The sequence below is a fragment of the Drosophila subobscura genome, chromosome E (assembly GCF_008121235.1).
Source record: "Drosophila subobscura isolate 14011-0131.10 chromosome E, UCBerk_Dsub_1.0, whole genome shotgun sequence".
NCBI classification, from domain to species: domain Eukaryota; kingdom Metazoa; phylum Arthropoda; class Insecta; order Diptera; family Drosophilidae; genus Drosophila; species Drosophila subobscura.
The window spans coordinates 2,285,081-2,301,926 of record NC_048531.1 but is presented as its reverse complement, the minus strand read 5'-3'; the positions used below and the strand labels follow the sequence as shown (position 1 = coordinate 2,301,926).

Sequence of the window (16,846 nt, the reverse complement as noted above, 5' to 3'; positions counted from 1 at the left end):
AGATGCATCGCCTGGCTCTTGGAGCCCTCGTTCACCACGTATGTATGTAGTTTTTAGTAGCTTGTGTAGCTTGTGATTAACTAAGTCAAAGGACTTACTAATATTTGTATAAACCACATCAATTTGACACTGATTTGCGACACCTAGAATGTGTTGCAGCGAGAAGTCATACTTTTTTCAAAGAGTTTAGGATAGATAAATTGGAAATATGTACCACAATAATTTGGAACATTAGAAAATTACAAAATTACAAAAATAGTCGCTAAATGTTTGAGCTATATGTATGCATCGGGCAGTATATTACGAGAATACGTATCGGGATCACATTCAAAATTAATATCCTTGCATTTGCATAGGTAGAAAACATGTCAATCTAAAAAAAAGGCACTACTTATTACTTAGACTTCAACTTAAACTTCTATGGACCATACTCCTCAAATTAGTCTATGATTGACCAGACTATGAACAATAAAACGGGAATCGTTTTAACCAATACCATAAAATAAAGATTCCTTAATAGGTTTTTTTTTTATTTAATCGCTACATCGAAATTGGTTGGTCGCAGACGATGAGTCCGCAATGACTTTATGTTGAATATTATATTAGAAACAAAATTTTAATGAAAATTTTGAACTCAAAAATGAGTTGTTTGTCGAACGAACACCAGAAATAGAATGCTTAATAAGTTAGATTGTTGAGAGTCCCAAGTTGGGTTGTCAAATATAGAAAAAATATCATGTCGGTGATATATTTTGTTTATATCTTTAACCCTTATTCCACTTTTCTGTGTTTTTAATTTGACTTATTCAACTTTTCTTTGGTTTACAGTTATAATCCTTTTGAGTAAATCTCCTTCAAATCCTGAAGATCATATTTCTATTTCGCACACCTCACAAAAACAACCACTGCTGCATAAATTGCACTTTCCCATTTTTCTAGAAAGCTCTGAGAAAAATTCTTTTGCGGGTCTTTTCCGTTGGCTTTCTTGGTAATTGGGACCAAACCACTAACCATACAGTCAACGCACCAACAGATTCTGAAATTGATGCTTATCAAAAACAGATATTCTTAATGGGGTCGAAAACATTTCCTTCTGTGGGGTACATACTTCCACTTCTGTGCACAAATACAAATATTTATAAAGATCCTGTGTTAGTTACCGAACTTAAAAAAACCAAAAAACGATCGCATAAAAATATTTATATATTGATATTTAAAAAAAAAAATATCACACCATACATACATTTCTTTTTCTTTTTAAAGATATCGATATATTGATATTTTGGTATATATTTGACAACCCTACTCTCGGTATATTTTATCAAGACCTCCGCGGTCACACTGAATTTTTGGCGAGTTTTTTGGTGCGTATTAGAACAAAATCGTTTAACTTGCCAATTCAGATGCCAAACGAAGATGTCGAGCTTGCCGCCGGTAACGGTGACGGTAACAGAGGCGTAGCTCCAAGAGCTGCGTCAAGCAACGAAACGCTGCCAGCAGAACACAACCAGAAAGGAAACAACGCTGGGAGCGGCAGCGCAAGTGTCAGCAACGAATCAGACACTCCCCCGCCCGCCCATGCAGTTAAGAGCAACGACGACGAACCAGATGACGAGAACGATGAGGAGCTCCTGGAGCGCATGCGTGGTGATGCTGTGGGTGAGACAATGTACAGCAGGCGCTTCATACTGCTGACGCTAATGAAGCTCAGCCAACAAGAGGCGGGGTCGCTGGGGCAGGAGTTGGAGGATGATCTGTGCAAGGTGTGGGACATGTCCGTGTCGCCGGAGGTGGTGACTCTCTTGCTGGAAAACGATGCCATCGAGCTGGCTATGTACGCCATATCCGGAAGCGATGACATGCGCCTCTACGAGATCCTCATCGGTCTGCTGGGCAACATGTGTGCTCAAGCTCGGTGCGTGGAGCAGCTGACGGGAAACGCGGAGTGGATTGAGACCCTCCTCAAGCTGGCCACCTGCATGGACACCTGCATGCTGATACAACTGATGCGTGTGTATCAGTACATCATGGTACATGTGACCAGCGGAAAGGAGCAGTTTGCGATAGATTGGTACGTCTGCTTCGCCGCCTTCGATGGCTCGGCCAGGAACCTAGGCTTCATTCTGCAGCAGTCGGTGAGCGATGATCTCCTTACGGCTGCCCTGAAAGCCATCAATGCTGTCCTGGCCAGCTGTGCCTTGGTCGAGGAGGAAAATGCCAACTCTACAGTCAAGCTGAAGCCCTTTGCGGAGGTTTTCCTGGTGCAAGAGCTCTGCGAGGGGGTGAACAATTCGTTTTTGCGCCTCATGCGCGATGATCAGGCGAAGATGGCTGATGAAGTCGGGGCGGAAGGTGATGAACAGGCCGTCGAACCAGATACCGAAGAAGACGCTGATGTCGGCTACGAGTCATGTTCCCCCAAAATAACCTGTGATGTGGAGATCATACAAACCTACCTCAACATTTGCACCATTCTTGTTCAACTGCCTGAAGCGCAGGCATCGATGGATGTCTACGCCCCCAGCATCATAAATTGCTTATCGCGGATTCTGGAATTCCTTCTGCAGCCCCTGCAGCTCATTCCATTGGGCGAACGCCAAGAAGAGTATCTCGACGATGTGGCTCATATTTTTAGTGTAAGCTCATGACTATGAGTCCTGAAACCCTAATCAATTTCCTTGCCTCTTTCCAGCGCCTAAATTATTTCTATCAAAAAGATGCTTTCGGAAATCTGCTAGAAGTGTGGTCAAGACTAAGACAGCACGTAGAAAACTACACCGAAGGCAATGCAGACAGCAATGACTTTGAGGACGAGGAGGATGAAGCTCCCAAGGAGCAGTATGTGGAGAATTCCTCGAAGCTGCTGCGGCTGCTCGCGTGCATGCTTGTCAAGGCAAGAAATGCGGAGGACATTCAAAATCTACAAGACATTGACGCCAGCAAAACCAAATTCTTCATTACCGCTCTAATGGCTGAGCAGGATGTGCTCTTCTCGAAGGCCCACGAGCGTCTGAGCGAAGTTTTAGATAAGAAATCGGGCCAAGCCTAAGAGATAGCCCTCCTTAATAGGAAAAACAAAAAGAAAGGACTGATATTTTAGCTTACAGCACAATATATTCGTAACTTAATGAGTAGTGTTTGTTTCTTTTAGATTTTTAGTGGCCATATCCTGAAGCTTCTGTCGCATCATGTCGCTCCAGGATTGCTTTCCCAAGCGAACACCTTTTTCTCCAGTACTTCTGACAGTCAGACGCTGATGCTTGTTCACATTGCTGAGTACAAATTTGCTCTTGTCTTCGCTAAGCGCATGTGCCACATGCTCTAGCTCTTCGTCTAACCTGACCTCAGAGGCTGTTACGTCAATGTTCGACTCGTTTTCAATGCTTTCTGATATGTGTATAACGGCGTCGTTTTCCAAGTTATCAGCCAGAATACTGCACTGCCCCATCAACTCGGAAAGCTGCAGATTTAAGCTGCCTCCTTTGGTGGCCACCTGCAGATTTCCATGGACTCCAGCTGCAATCCCAGAGTGAAATAGGAGTTGAAATCGGTAATTGCTTTCTCATACTCACTCATATTGAGCTCGCCGGACTGATGGATATGCACTTCACTACTCTTGTGGACATTTCTCAGTTCCAGTCGACCGGTTTCTGTTTGAAATTTTGATTGCTCCACATAGCAACAGTCTGTGACAATGTTGCCTGCCTTGGTAGAGCACTTCAGGCTGTCTCCTTGCAGCTTGTCCAACTCAATATTCTGAAACGTGTAACAATCATTGCAATTCAACTAAATGCATATGTACATATATGCTATGCGTATAAATCCTTACACCATTGTGAGTTTCAATTTCGGTGGATTTTCCCAGCAGAGTACCCTCACAGCTGATGTTCCCATTCTCACTGTATAGCGAAATGTTTGTGGCCCGCACATTCTTGGTAACTATGGCACCTTCTGCCTTGACCTGAAGACACTCGCTCTGTATGCCCTCAACGCTTACATTGTCTCCTCCTTCTATGAAAACGTCTGACCTCACCGGTACTTGAAGGTGGCACTCGAATCGTGATACTTTCTCCGCCGACTTCTTTACCGAAACACTAACGATTTTTTCATCGTCGGAAACGTGGACATCAAACGAGACTTTTGTGTTTTTGGGCTTGCAGCCGTGCAGTTGTGCTATAAAGACATTACCACTGGTATACAGATGCACATCCGCCGACTTGACGCGCAATATCAGATCGGATACTACATTAATCCTGGCAAATGGGTTTACATAACGGAAAATCTCCTCGTGCACCACTTGCTTTGGGACGGTGTCGGCCATTGGCGGTTTTATCTGAGACTTGGATTTCTTGGCGTAGTACCGGATGTGGCTACGAACTTGTGGTGTCCAAACCCGTGGCAAAAACAACATTGTATTGCACCAGGTCAGATCCACGACTTATTTGTTTACGTTTTGAATAAACTGTCGATCAGCTGTGGTGTCCTCCACTTACTAGCACTGGTCGGAATATTGATTTTTGGCGGTTGCCAGACACGGTATATTTAATGTTATTCGGTTGTTATTTGACGCTAAAAATCGTGCTTTCGTGATATCTTTTTCGAGAGGATTACTTTTGTAACAACAAGATTTTCTTAGAAACAATTTCTCTGCATTTCATTCCCACTATGCTTCATTTCATGCATATTTACTTTTTTACACAATGAACTATGGGTACATTTTTGGCATTAATGTAATTATTTTTGGGTAAAATATTTGAATGCGACTTTATTTTCTGATTCCTGAATATCAAGATATAATAAAACTGGTTTTAGAAGATTTTTACGGAGTACTTAAAATTGCACGAGTGTTCTGTGGAATATTACTTTTGTTCAGCACTCACTTCACAAAGGATCAAGTTACATGTTATTAACCTGTTATTATAGAAACATGTGTGGTAATGCCTTTTTGCACCTTTTCGGATAATATAAAATTTTGCAGATGCTTATGAGTTCACTCATGCAGCAACAACAATCGTGAAGCAGACTCAAAAATATGTTGTACTCTAAAAAGTATTGACGAACCTGTCTTACTGAAGATTAAACTTAGGTAAACAAGTACTAAGCGAAATGTAATCGCACGTTGGAGCGATTCCAATCAAATTACATTTAACAAGTCAATCATTCAATCAGTCAATCAAATATATATATTTTAAAGTTCTAAAATGTTTTAAAGGATCTTTTATCATAATTAATCTGTTGAGTACATTTTTTTAAATAAATACCACGTAAATGGGTTTCAGTTCGTATGGGGAATACATTTTTTCCGAAATTCTTCTTTAGTCTAACTATCATTCGTGCCAATTTGTCTAGGTCTAGCTTTTTTTTGGGGGTAATGCCAAAAAATCGGGCTTTTAACCCATAGTGCAATGTGTAAATATACGGTCATATTTTCCGAGGGTCAGGCGGTGTATGTTATCGATAAATCCGCGGTCACACTGTTTTTCAGTATCGTCGATTTTGGTGCGCACTAGAGTAATTCGTGTAACTTGCAAATTTCATAAAAAAAAAGATCCGAAAAATGTCTGGCAAAGATAGGTTACCGATTTTCCCGTCCCGTGGTGCCCAGATGTTGATGAAGGCACGACTGGCAGGCGCACAAAAGGGCCATGGCCTGCTGAAAAAGAAGGCCGATGCCTTGCAGATGCGTTTTCGCATGATTTTGGGCAAAATTATTGAGACCAAGACCCTGATGGGCGACGTTATGAAAGAAGCCGCCTTTTCGCTGGCCGAGGCCAAGTTCACGTCGGGTGATATCAACCAGGTGGTGCTCCAGAACGTGACCAAGGCACAAATCAAGATTCGCACCAAGAAGGACAACGTAGCTGGTGTCACACTGCCCGTTTTTGAGTCATACACGGATGGCGCTGATACTTACGAACTGGCTGGTCTGGCCCGCGGTGGTCAGCAGCTGGCCAAGTTGAAGAAGAACTACCAGAGCGCTGTGAAGCTACTCGTGGAGCTGGCCTCGCTGCAAACGTCCTTCGTCACGCTGGACGAGGTCATCAAGATCACCAACCGCCGTGTGAACGCCATCGAGCACGTCATTATTCCTCGCATTGATCGCACTCTGGCCTACATCATCTCCGAGCTGGACGAGTTGGAGCGTGAGGAGTTCTATCGCCTCAAGAAAATTCAGGACAAGAAGCGCGAGGCACGAATCAAGGCTGACGCCAAGAAGGCGGAATTACTGAAGCAGGGCATCGATGTACGCCAACAGGCCAACATTCTCGACGAGGGCGATGATGATGTGCTCTTCTAAGTATTATTCAATCTGTGTGTATATTCCAGCAATACTATTGTTAAACTATTTTTCTGTTCCATTTTAATTCGCAAAAAGCAAACCACAAACTAATGTATGTAGTCTATTCCAATAAGAAAAATGTATGTATTCCATTTTTGTCGTGCAGTGTAAGAGCTGTGCTGCATCCTGCATTAAAGTTTTGTTGTTCCATAGAACGTATTTTGTGTGTTGTGTTGCAATTCCTGTAATCTGAGCATCAAAATAAACGGTTTTAAGTTGGAAAAACAGTCATCTGACTTGTTTTATACAATGGCAAAAACAATGCAAGGCGGTCACATGACTGCAAACATAGAGATAGTGTTGAACAGCGCCGGATTTAAACAGCTGCTTGTGTGACGTTGATTGGATTTTTGGATTGCACGCGTCTATCTGGCTGAATAATTTTAAATTGATTGCGAAATGACCAACTCCGAGTTCCAGGCTGTAGTTTTGGCTGCCGGTCGAGGCACGCGTCTGCCCGAAGTCCTCGGCGATGCGCCCAAGTGCCTGCTGCCGGTGGGGCCCTTTCCGCTGTTGTGGTATCCCCTGAATATGCTGCAACAGCACAACTTTTCCGGTAATTGCAATTATGAGTATACTCAATGTAGATTCAAACTTATATTGAACTCTTGGGTTACTCTACAGAGGTGATTGTGGTGGTTCTGGAGCAGGAGAAGCTGGAAATTCAATTGGCCCTGGAGAACACACCCCTGAAGCTGAAGGTCGACTATGCCACAATTCCCAGCGACAGCGACTTCGGCACAGCGGACAGCCTGCGCTACATATACGATAAAATCAAATCGGACTTTCTGGTTGTGAGCTGCGACATTGTCAGCAATGTGAGCCTGTACCCGCTGATAAACAAGTTCCGCGAGCACGATGCCGCGCTAGCTCTCCTTCTGTTCAAGAGCGGCTTCGAATCGGATGTGGTCATGCCGGGGCCAAAGACGAAGCACAAGCCGGAGCGCGATGTGATTGGAGTTCATTCGGCTACCCAGCGTCTGGCCTTTTTGACCGCTGCCAGCGACTGCGAGGACACACTCAACATCCAGAGGCACTTACTGAAGAACAAGGGACAGCTGGATGTGTACAGCCGTCTGTTAGATGCCCACATCTATGTGTTGAAGAAGTGGGTCATCAACTATCTACACAGGGTACTTACTACAGTTTTCCCAGAGGGATGCATTCTTATCCGAGACTTTATTATTGCAGAAGGAAAATATCTCAACGTTCAAGGGGGAGTTCCTGCCCCATCTCATCAAGAAACAACATGCCAAGCGGCCTGCCAAGGCTGTTCAGGACACGACATCTGAAGTGGGTCTGGTCACCAAGCTCGAGGACAACGTTCTACATGTAAGGATTTAAATTTCAAAACCCCATCAAGCTTCAAGAGGAGTATTCACTCAAATCCATATTTGCTTTAGTATGTCCCGCACACGGCTCTGGATCAGAAAATCACGCAGACGTCGCTATTTAATCAATCGCTGTCGCATGTTCCCTATCACGGGGACGTTGTGCGCTGCTATGCCGTCCAGGCCCCAAAGGATGCCATCGGAGTCCGAGTGAACAGCACGCTCAGTTTTCTGGCCATCAACCGAAAGTTGGCCAGCATCTGGATCGAGCTGTGCGGCGAAGCGCATCCGCTGATCGCTGCCGGGGCTCTGGTTAAGTCCACGCAGACGAAGGATATCATAGCGGCCGACAACGCCAAGCTGTCGGAGAAGACCTCCTTGAACTACAGTGTTTTTGGACCAAATTGTGTCATCAATCCGAAGAACATTGTGAGCAACTCGCTCGTCATGTCGAACGCCATTGTGGAGGAGGGCTGCAATATAGACAACTGCATCGTGGGACATCGGGCGCACGTGAAGAAAGGCTCTGTCCTGAAGAACTGCATCATCGGCCCCAACTACGTGGTGGACGAGGGCACCAAGAGCCAGGCGATGCATCTGTCCAACGCCGACCAGTACATGGAGATAGACATACAATGAGCAGCTAACTTAAATGTGGCTTCTCCTTTATTAACGAATTGAGTTAGAAGGCGGATTCGGCTATCAGGACATTAAATATTACAAATAGGTACACAAAACTCGCACCATGATTTTGGAGCTGTCAAGGGGAGGCCGTCGCATGGCGTGTCAGCTCCTTCCTTGCCAGCAGAGACAGAGAGCAGGAGCGGCAGTACACAATGGGTAGATTTCAGGGGAAGGTTAATTTACTTACACCTTCTACCAGGAGAATTTACTGTAAGATGTCGACTTCACCACATGCTTTTCTCGTTCGGGGACCAGCCATAACCGTCCTTTGGCTGAGCTAAGGTTCGGGATTGCTCCTACTTGTTTCTGATTCTAGGAATCTTGGTATATTGAGAGCAAAATGCAAAAGGACTTTGCGTATGAGCTAGAATTTCTTATTAACAATTGACTTAGAAGAATTACAGATAATCACAGTTTATGCGCTTTTTTGCCGACTGCTGGGCCGCAGCAACAAGCTCGACAGATTGCTGTAGGGCACCTCAAACGCCAAGGAGAGAACGATGGAAACGAGGTACACAATCAGAGTGAAGCCACAGGACACGACGGACTGAAAGCAAGTATGAAGTTGGTTAAAAAGGCTGAGCTGGAACGAACGACCGACTATAACCCACCAGCATGAAGGGATCCGCGTCTGTGCTGGCACTGGTCAGACTATAGGTGAAGCTAATCACCAGCGGATTCACCAGGTAAATAGCATACGAGAGTCGATTCAGATGCTGGAAGCACTTGGCCTCAAGCATGCGCGACCACCACACACCAGTGCCCGTCGCACTGCCCAGAATCATCCAGCACACGGACAGGGAGAAGATCCCTCGTCCCAGCACGAACAGTGAGGTGGTCAGCAGACGGCCCAGATCCCGCCTGACAGTCGCGTAAATGCAAGATATAAATACATTTAACGAGCAGTGCCAGAGCCAGCGCGTCTGTTGCTCACTCAGCTCCACCTGAAACCGCCGCTCCAGCAGGCACCAGGCTGCAATGGCCCCAATAATGTACGGTAGGACGCGAACAATGGGATTCGTATAGATCTGGGTACCGGTGGCGTATGTGGCGTCGAAGGAGAACTCGAACTTGTTGTTGATACCAATGCCATAGGACCAGGTGATGGTGGCCAGCAGTCCACTGATCGTTAACAGCTTGGCCACTTTCGGATGTCTGTTTGAAAGATGAGCTGGTAAGGCTTATATGTATGTACATGTACATATGCTAGTTAATATCTCACCTGGCATAGACAAAGAGAATGAGGTTCGCCACTAGGAAAAATTGCATGTCGCAGGCCAAGCTCCAGCTCCAGTTGACGCAGAGCTCGCGGTGATCAAAGAGGTTCTGGATGAAAAGCAAGTTCCTCCACCAGTGCTGAGTGCACAGCTCATCGTACCGCTCGTTGATGTGGTAGAGAGAAACGTCTCCCATGTAGGCGAATGCCAGGTCCACGCTGGCAATGACAATGAGATAGAGGGGGCCCAGCCTCAGGTATCGGTGGAACAGCAGCTTGCCGAGGAGCTTGGCATTGCCGAATAGGCCATTGCGACGCACTGACTCAATTAGCTTGACATTACGCAGGAAGTTGTAGGTCTGCAGGAAGCCACTGGGCACGTACGGATCCAGAATTAGGCAGTGACAACTATGTACGAAACTGAGGGAAACTTACCTGATGGTGAAGAACACATCCACCAGGAGGGGAGCCGAGGAGACGTACTGGAAGAAGGCCTTCTCAGCGTACGAGAGGAGCACTGTCTTGTTGTGAACAGTGAAGTACATGTACCAAACCACATGGAAGACCAGGATCCAGAACGCGCACACCGAACGTAGTCCATTCATGATGGGAATCTCTCCGGAACTGTTGTCCCTGGTGGCCAAGATCTTCCTCCAATTGCTGGGCATATCGTAGCAGGATACTAGACGCTGCAATGGCTGCCACTTCAGGACGGTGTCCAGAGCCTGCCACAGCTCCGATTCGACTGGCGCCAGTCCGGGATTGGGCTCATCCCCACGCTTTGCTACGCGCAGCTGCTGGGCACAGAGCGTCAGAGCTCCAGTGACCAGGAGCGAGGCCACCATAAGCTTGAAGGACGCTCGCTGGAAGAACCGCTTGCTCAGGTTCAGATCCTTCATATAGAGCACCTCAGGTCGCATGTCGAAGATGTCGTTCTCGATGAAGCTACCATCGGCCACGTACTCCCTGGCCAGCTGTTTCACCTCCTCAGACGCGCACGCCTTCGGCAGGCAGAGACCGATGTGAAGGATCTGTTCAGACATCAGCTTAATCTCCACCTGCCAGGGGGAGCTGTGCCGCATGTAGATCATCCGGTAGTCCATCTCGAAGGGGGCGCTTTGAGTCAGAATGCCGTAGTGCATGACCCGCTCGTAGTTCCTCGAGAGAGTGATACCCACCGGACGCTGAACTCCTTTGCAAGCCGCACTGCTGCCCAGCCAGTAGTTCTGGCCAAACACGAAGCCCGACGGCTTGGTCCCAGAGGCGTCGAGCACTGAAATGGGAGTATGGCAGAGGAAATTGTTAGCTGTAGGCTGGAATCGACATCGACCCAACACACCTTTCATGGCCCACGGCTGCCGGCTGAGTATGCCCCGCTGCACCTGCTGCATTTGGGTGTGGCACGCGCCATTCACATTGCTCTCGTTGGCGGCTTTGGTCAGGCCGAAGATGACTGAGCTGCGAATTAGATGCGCCTCGTGATGTCTGTCTAGCTGAGGGCTTCTCCGGGGGGCCGGCGGCAGAGTCGGCGGAGGGGCTTGGGTGGCATTGAGCTGCCCGTAACTATACCGATGTTGTCGCGGCGTGGACTCGTTTACGGCAGCATCAGCAGCGAGTGCAAAGATCCCAAGTGTGATGAGGGCCGCTTTCCAATCTCTCCCCATGCCGATCGGCCGCTAACGAGCGGGAGCTGAAAGATGACAGAGTTGAAGAGTTGAACACCTGTTTACCCATAAATATGACAACGCTATGAGTGAGAGTACGTGTACTTTCATAGAGACAATAGCGACCCTTGAGGAGTCGGATGGCGGCACACAAACATTGACTAAAACAATTACACTGAAGAGTACACTTCCTACCGGAATAGATTCGATGCATTTTGGAGCTGAGCTGTGGTCGTAGCTCCAGTGTACCGGGAAATACTCGGGGAGGCAGGTGTGTACATACATACATATGTACATCTATTGACTAACATTCGCTGACGCTGACCCCGAAACCAAAGACCCCGCAAACCGCGGAAACCTCTAAAAGAAGGCGCGGCACTGGCACTGGCACGGTCACCGGGCCCGGGCCTGGACAGATGCTTCGAGCGGAACACGTGTTATCCCAGCAACCCAACTCAGCAATCGCAGAACATGGATGTGCTGTGAGTGCTGTAAGTGGCACACTGGACAATGTAGAGTTCAATTCAAACACCAATTAGCCACATCCGAGGCCTGAGTGCGTCTCAATGCCATCACGGGACGTAGGCCACATTGCAGCGGATTAGTTTTATATTCAAGTGAAAAATCGCACAAAAAATTCATACTCGTATGAGCTTGTTCAGATAATGGACTGGACGGTCGTCACTTTAAGGTTTATGGGCTGCCAAAAGGCATAATCCCCTTCGATCTTGTCACTGGCTGCTGATTCATTCGAACTCAAGTATTGATTGTTTGAAAAGCTCAAAGAACAAGCGATATATATGCTCAAACTAACTATTGGGGGTTCATTGTTTCTCTATTGAGCAAAGGCCAACGACTAGAGAGGTCTATTTTCGTGATGGACTCCCATTAACCCTAGTTTAGTAAGGGATTAGTCATTCCTTGGGTGGTAAAACCCCGGGAACGTGCAACAGAATCTACATGCATACATATGTACTTATGTAGTACATACATGCACACATTTGGGATTCTAGCCAATTTTGTGTTTGCCTTAAATACTTATCCCATTCGGGCAAATGGTGCGACTATTTGCTTAGGTCTCGCACGCTGATCGACAGCCAGAGCCTGGGGCTTTTTGCCATATCAACGCATGTATGGACAACAATTCAATATTTTCATTACTGTTCAGGCAGTTCAGTCCAAAGCAATCTGTTCAATCCATCCCATCGCATCTAAGACGCGTTGTTGTAAGCCGCACGGCAAGCGAGTTGGCATTTTGTGTATGGCAGTTAATGGGTTTTCGATGATATAAAACCATTTCAAGGGTAAATCTGCGCTCGGATTCGCATCTCTTTTTTGGCTATGCAAATGAACCTTCACCTTAACTTTGTCAGCGAATCGCGTCCCGATCGAGAGTTATTCGCCCGGTTTTGTCCACACATTGGACAAACGACGGTTTTGTAACGTAACTAATACGAGTATTAGTTGCGTGCTGACTCCGGTTTTGCCATGTTTGCGGGATCGAATTTGTATGGAAATCGTTGTGTTTGGTTATTAATGAAAATGGCATAAGCAAGTTTGCTGATTTATTGTTTTTGCTCCTTATTTTTGCAACTCGTATGTGGGTCATGTCTATGTTTGGCACAAATTGAATTTAGTTTTTATGGGTCAACACTCGACAGTCTCTTAGACTAAATCCGGAGTCACTTAAACCACATCCATGGGTATGAGCGCTTGATAGAAAACCATTACAATTGACCTACTTTCCGAGCTGAGGAAAATAAATATCCAATCAAAACAGAACTATCCTTGAGCTATTGACTTTGCTTGATACACTTTGTTGCGTTTTCTTTTTCTTGACTTTGTTTGTTTGTAATTTTCGGAATCGAAACCAAAACAAAACAAAACTCCTGCGTATTTCGAATTTCTGTTGAATTTGTTTCTGAAGTTTGGTCGCGCAGGTCCGCGTCTGTCCGAGAAACTGTGTCGCCCTTCGCTGCGGCTCCAACCTTTATAAACTCCGTGAGCGCTGGAAACACGTGAACATATAGCAGCAGCACCAGCAGCCGCACCAGCAGCCGCACCAGCAGCCGCACCAGCAGCCGCACCAGCAGCCGCACCAGCAGCCGCACCAGCAGCAGCAATTCCAGCGCCAGCGCCAGATTTCAGACAACCTGAAACACCAACAAGTCCAGCGATGAAAGCGAAATTGTTGTTCGGCTGCGACTGTTCGTTAGCTGATGGTGCTCGTTGTTGTTGATTTTATTTGGACCTTTTGGGGGAATCTGACAGACGGCGTGCATTATCGAGCTTCTGCGTCACAGGCCACGCTTGGAACCGCACTCAACTCATCATCAGGCAGTTCTGGTTTTTCATTGAGTCGATCGAGCGTTCATTGACATTGCTTCGGGAAGGGGGCGTGTGCGGGAGCTTCCTGAATCCTCATTGCAGGGTAAGCCTGGATAATTATAGCTGGAAGGAGTCATACGAAATCGGAAGTAATACTTTAGTGGCACATTCTCTACGAAATTACACACACAATGAAATGAACACAAAGGCGCAGGCCAGAATAGAAAGAGCCATATTAAAAACAGGGTCAACAGGAGTTACATCAATGTGTCAATGTATAAAAAAATATTTTAAAAAGATTGCAAGCATTTCCAAACCATAAATTAATCTTTGTAGGAATATTTTTTCGCCATGATAACAGGATCAAAAATCTACACACTTATGTACATACATACATAGTACATACATATGTACATATGTACATATGTAAATATTAGGCCGTCTTTCAACTTTTTATTTAAGATCTGTCTTTTTCGCAGACAATTATTAAATTTCCTCTCTGGGTACTTGGCAATCTTATTTCAGTTATCATTATTAGCAATTATCATTACTAGCACTTGAACCGCTGTCGTTTGTTGATGAGAACTTAACGCTCAGCACCATGGCTTGTGCCAAATATTAGGCAGAAAACAAATTTCAATTGTCTGTTGAAAAATAGCGACAGCATGTTAGGGCAATTTTGAAAATAGCGACTGCATGTCTGTATGACTGTATGTCTCCAAAATAGAAACGGCAAAACAGCCAATCTTGGCAAAGGATCCGCAGGTTTTTACATACATTAAAAATGTAAAAACCTAAATTTAATAATTTTTTTCAATGTTGGTGGCGGGGAAGACGTGGTTGCATCGGTCCGAAAATTAATCCAAATCGAACGTATGTACATATGTATATTATAAAGGCCCGGCTCGACACGAAAAACAATTTTAGTCTTGATTACAAACTCCCAAACAATGAAATAGACTCAAGAATTTAGAATGCAACAAATTATTTTAAAAATCCAGCTACGAATGATTATGGAAAGAGTATATTTTTCCATTAATCAAGATCCTCTTCCTTATTTAAAAAGTGGAAAATTAGACTTCAAGGTAAAAACGTTTTTTATTTTAAGTATTTTGTGTGAGTGCCCGAAAATAAGGTCAGTTTTAGCTATCACTCGAACAGACTCAAACTAAAATATTAGACAAAATATTTCAGAAGGTTGGTAATAAGTAGTTATTTTGTTATGATATTTGAAGCTTAACTAATAAAACTACCCGACACGATACTCCCTCAAGGAAGCATACTAACTTTTTCTGAAAGTTTTGGAGCTTAGAAATTGACTGATGACAAACCTTTTTTCAATACTGCGGAAGGGAGCGCGACGAATTTGGAAATACACTTGTAACAGTGTGATATCACAGCATTCTGGATACTAAATTTTGATGCCGTAGCTTTTATAGTAAGTGATATCCAGGCGCTCGTCAACACGGACGGACAGACAGCCATGGAATTATCGAGTCGGCAATTGATATTGATCAAGAATATACATATGTATATACTTACATACTTATATACTTTGCGCTACATACAATGCACTTTCGAGCGCAAATACAATATACCCCTATTACACTTCAGGTACATATGTACATACATATGTACATAAAGTAAATAAAAAGGGCAAACAAAGCAAAGTGGTTTTAGAAATGAAAATGTTTTTACATTATTTTGATTACCTCACCTAGATCTTCCGCGGTAATAACTTTGCAGTTCTGAAAAGCTAATAACTGCACTTTTAAAGTGGAAATGATTAATATTAATCTTTGAAATTTAAAATGATCATTTTTTAACAATATTTTTGTTTTTTTAGTCTAGATTTTAAATGTGACACATTTCTAAACTAACAACAACGCTTCCCACAAAACACAGGTATATCTTGCAAATATCCCTTAAAAACTGCAGGATCTGACAGGAAAAAGCTAAGTCGACATCCTGGTAAGCTCGTAAATGACTTTCTAAGTAATATACATAGTTTAAAATGGATCTTTTTCTGACCCAAAGTATGGCAGCACCTACTTATATAGTACATGCATGTGTACAATGTATTTGCGTAGTTATCGCCAATGTGTTTTCATTGGATGTTTGTAATAAGTATGTAACAGCCATAAATTGGTGAAACAATTAAATGTTATTTCAAATGGACAAACATACATAAATATTTTTAATATATGTGTAGATTAAGAGAGATTAAGAATACGTATCCGGACTTAAAACAAATTAAATTCATCAAAACATATGTATGTTCATGTGTACATATGTACATATGTCAATCGGAGAAAAGGTTAATATCCTAACCTGAGTTTACAAGCAGCTTGGAAAACAGAAGTTTAGCATTAATTAATGAATTTACCATTTCAATTACACTACTCGACAAAATCGAACTTTTTTTTTCCTCAAGGAACCAAACCCATTCTTTCTGATAGATTTCGGGAATTAAATTGTTTAATGAATTATGGTTTTTGGATTTGTGGATTTATGGATTTATGGATTTATGGATTTGTAAAGTCTTGTATTATATTTTAAGGTTTTTTCAGAGGTAGCGGTTTGTTTTTTCACAAACTTAAGTATCTTATATCAGGTTGTAAAGCACTTTGATTATCTGAAGAGCTGATTGATGTAGCTTAAAAGTAGATTCAAACCTTTTGTGGGTTTACCGTCTGGGAAATATTAATCTTTGATATGTACGTATGTACGTATGTATAGGTGCATTAATTGGGCGCCATTTACAGAATTGCTATTCAAAATCTATGGAGGGACGCCAGAGCTAACGAGAAGGGACGTGTGAGACGCTTCTTACGCGTCACAACTTTTATACCCGGCACTCAGTACTACATCTGCACTTTAGCGGTTATTTGCCAAATTTTAAATTTTTTCTTCATCTGTCATCTACATCAACAACATTACTCACGCCAACACGCTCCTTTAGCTCGCCACCCTCCCCTAGAAACACACACTGCAGAGTCGCGGCAGAGGCAGCGGCAGAGGCAGAGGCAGTGACGTGTCAGGGGCCAGGCCATAAACAGCGCGAAGCAGAGTGTGAATGCTGCGGGACGGGGTGGGTTTGGCTACTGCAAATTAATTTCTTCATTGTGGCTATAATAATGATCCAATCGGATCCCAATTTGGTGGTCTGATAGATAAGGTCATTCCCTACGGAATGGCGTTTTTAGTTTTCTGCTATCTTCAAAATTGTAGATTTGGGAGGTTTTCGCCCTTTTGCAGAGGCGGAAGGGGGCGTGGCTCATTT

At 44.4% G+C, this 16,846-nt stretch overlaps 5 protein-coding genes across 6 annotated transcripts; 3 read left to right on the top strand and 2 right to left on the bottom strand.

Annotated features, from left to right (window-relative positions):
• The first annotated feature begins 1,341 nt into the window (after window positions 1-1,341).
• On the top strand, window positions 1,342-3,131 carry LOC117889971. Its single transcript, XM_034794537.1, has 2 exons — window positions 1,342-2,636; window positions 2,693-3,131. Exons 1-2 carry the CDS (start codon window positions 1,404-1,406, stop codon window positions 3,047-3,049), a joined length of 1,590 nt encoding a protein of 529 aa, XP_034650428.1. The 5' UTR covers window positions 1,342-1,403; the 3' UTR covers window positions 3,050-3,131.
• Window positions 3,090-4,464, bottom strand: LOC117889973. The gene is made up of 3 exons (XM_034794539.1): window positions 3,830-4,464; window positions 3,573-3,756; window positions 3,090-3,516 (listed from the first exon to the last, which is right to left on the bottom strand). Exons 1-3 carry the CDS (start codon window positions 4,409-4,411, stop codon window positions 3,125-3,127), a joined length of 1,158 nt encoding a protein of 385 aa, XP_034650430.1. The 5' UTR covers window positions 4,412-4,464; the 3' UTR covers window positions 3,090-3,124.
• A 1,012-nt stretch (window positions 4,465-5,476) lies between these two features.
• LOC117891668 (V-type proton ATPase subunit D 1) lies at window positions 5,477-6,503 on the top strand. The gene has a single exon (XM_034797233.1). The coding sequence runs from the start codon at window positions 5,558-5,560 to the stop codon at window positions 6,296-6,298; it is 741 nt and encodes a 246-aa protein (XP_034653124.1). The 5' UTR covers window positions 5,477-5,557; the 3' UTR covers window positions 6,299-6,503.
• Window positions 6,504-6,675: 172 nt separating this feature from the next.
• LOC117891667 (translation initiation factor eIF-2B subunit gamma) lies at window positions 6,676-8,388 on the top strand. Its single transcript, XM_034797232.1, has 4 exons — window positions 6,676-6,896; window positions 6,965-7,473; window positions 7,532-7,672; window positions 7,744-8,388. The coding sequence occupies exons 1-4, from the start codon at window positions 6,740-6,742 to the stop codon at window positions 8,308-8,310; spliced, it is 1,374 nt and encodes a 457-aa protein (XP_034653123.1). The 5' UTR covers window positions 6,676-6,739; the 3' UTR covers window positions 8,311-8,388.
• Window positions 8,389-8,698: 310 nt separating this feature from the next.
• Window positions 8,699-13,077, bottom strand: LOC117891664 (nose resistant to fluoxetine protein 6). 2 transcript variants are annotated; one of them, XM_034797229.1, is made up of 6 exons: window positions 12,978-13,077; window positions 10,911-11,261; window positions 10,007-10,844; window positions 9,578-9,943; window positions 8,967-9,510; window positions 8,699-8,902 (listed from the first exon to the last, which is right to left on the bottom strand). In XM_034797229.1, exons 2-6 carry the CDS (start codon window positions 11,233-11,235, stop codon window positions 8,771-8,773), a joined length of 2,205 nt encoding a protein of 734 aa, XP_034653120.1. In that variant the 5' UTR covers window positions 11,236-11,261; window positions 12,978-13,077; the 3' UTR covers window positions 8,699-8,770. The 2 variants fall into 2 exon arrangements, with proteins under 2 accessions (XP_034653120.1, XP_034653121.1); XM_034797230.1 differs by having other exon boundaries at window positions 12,974-13,068.
• Between the last annotated feature and the right edge of the window lie 3,769 nt (window positions 13,078-16,846).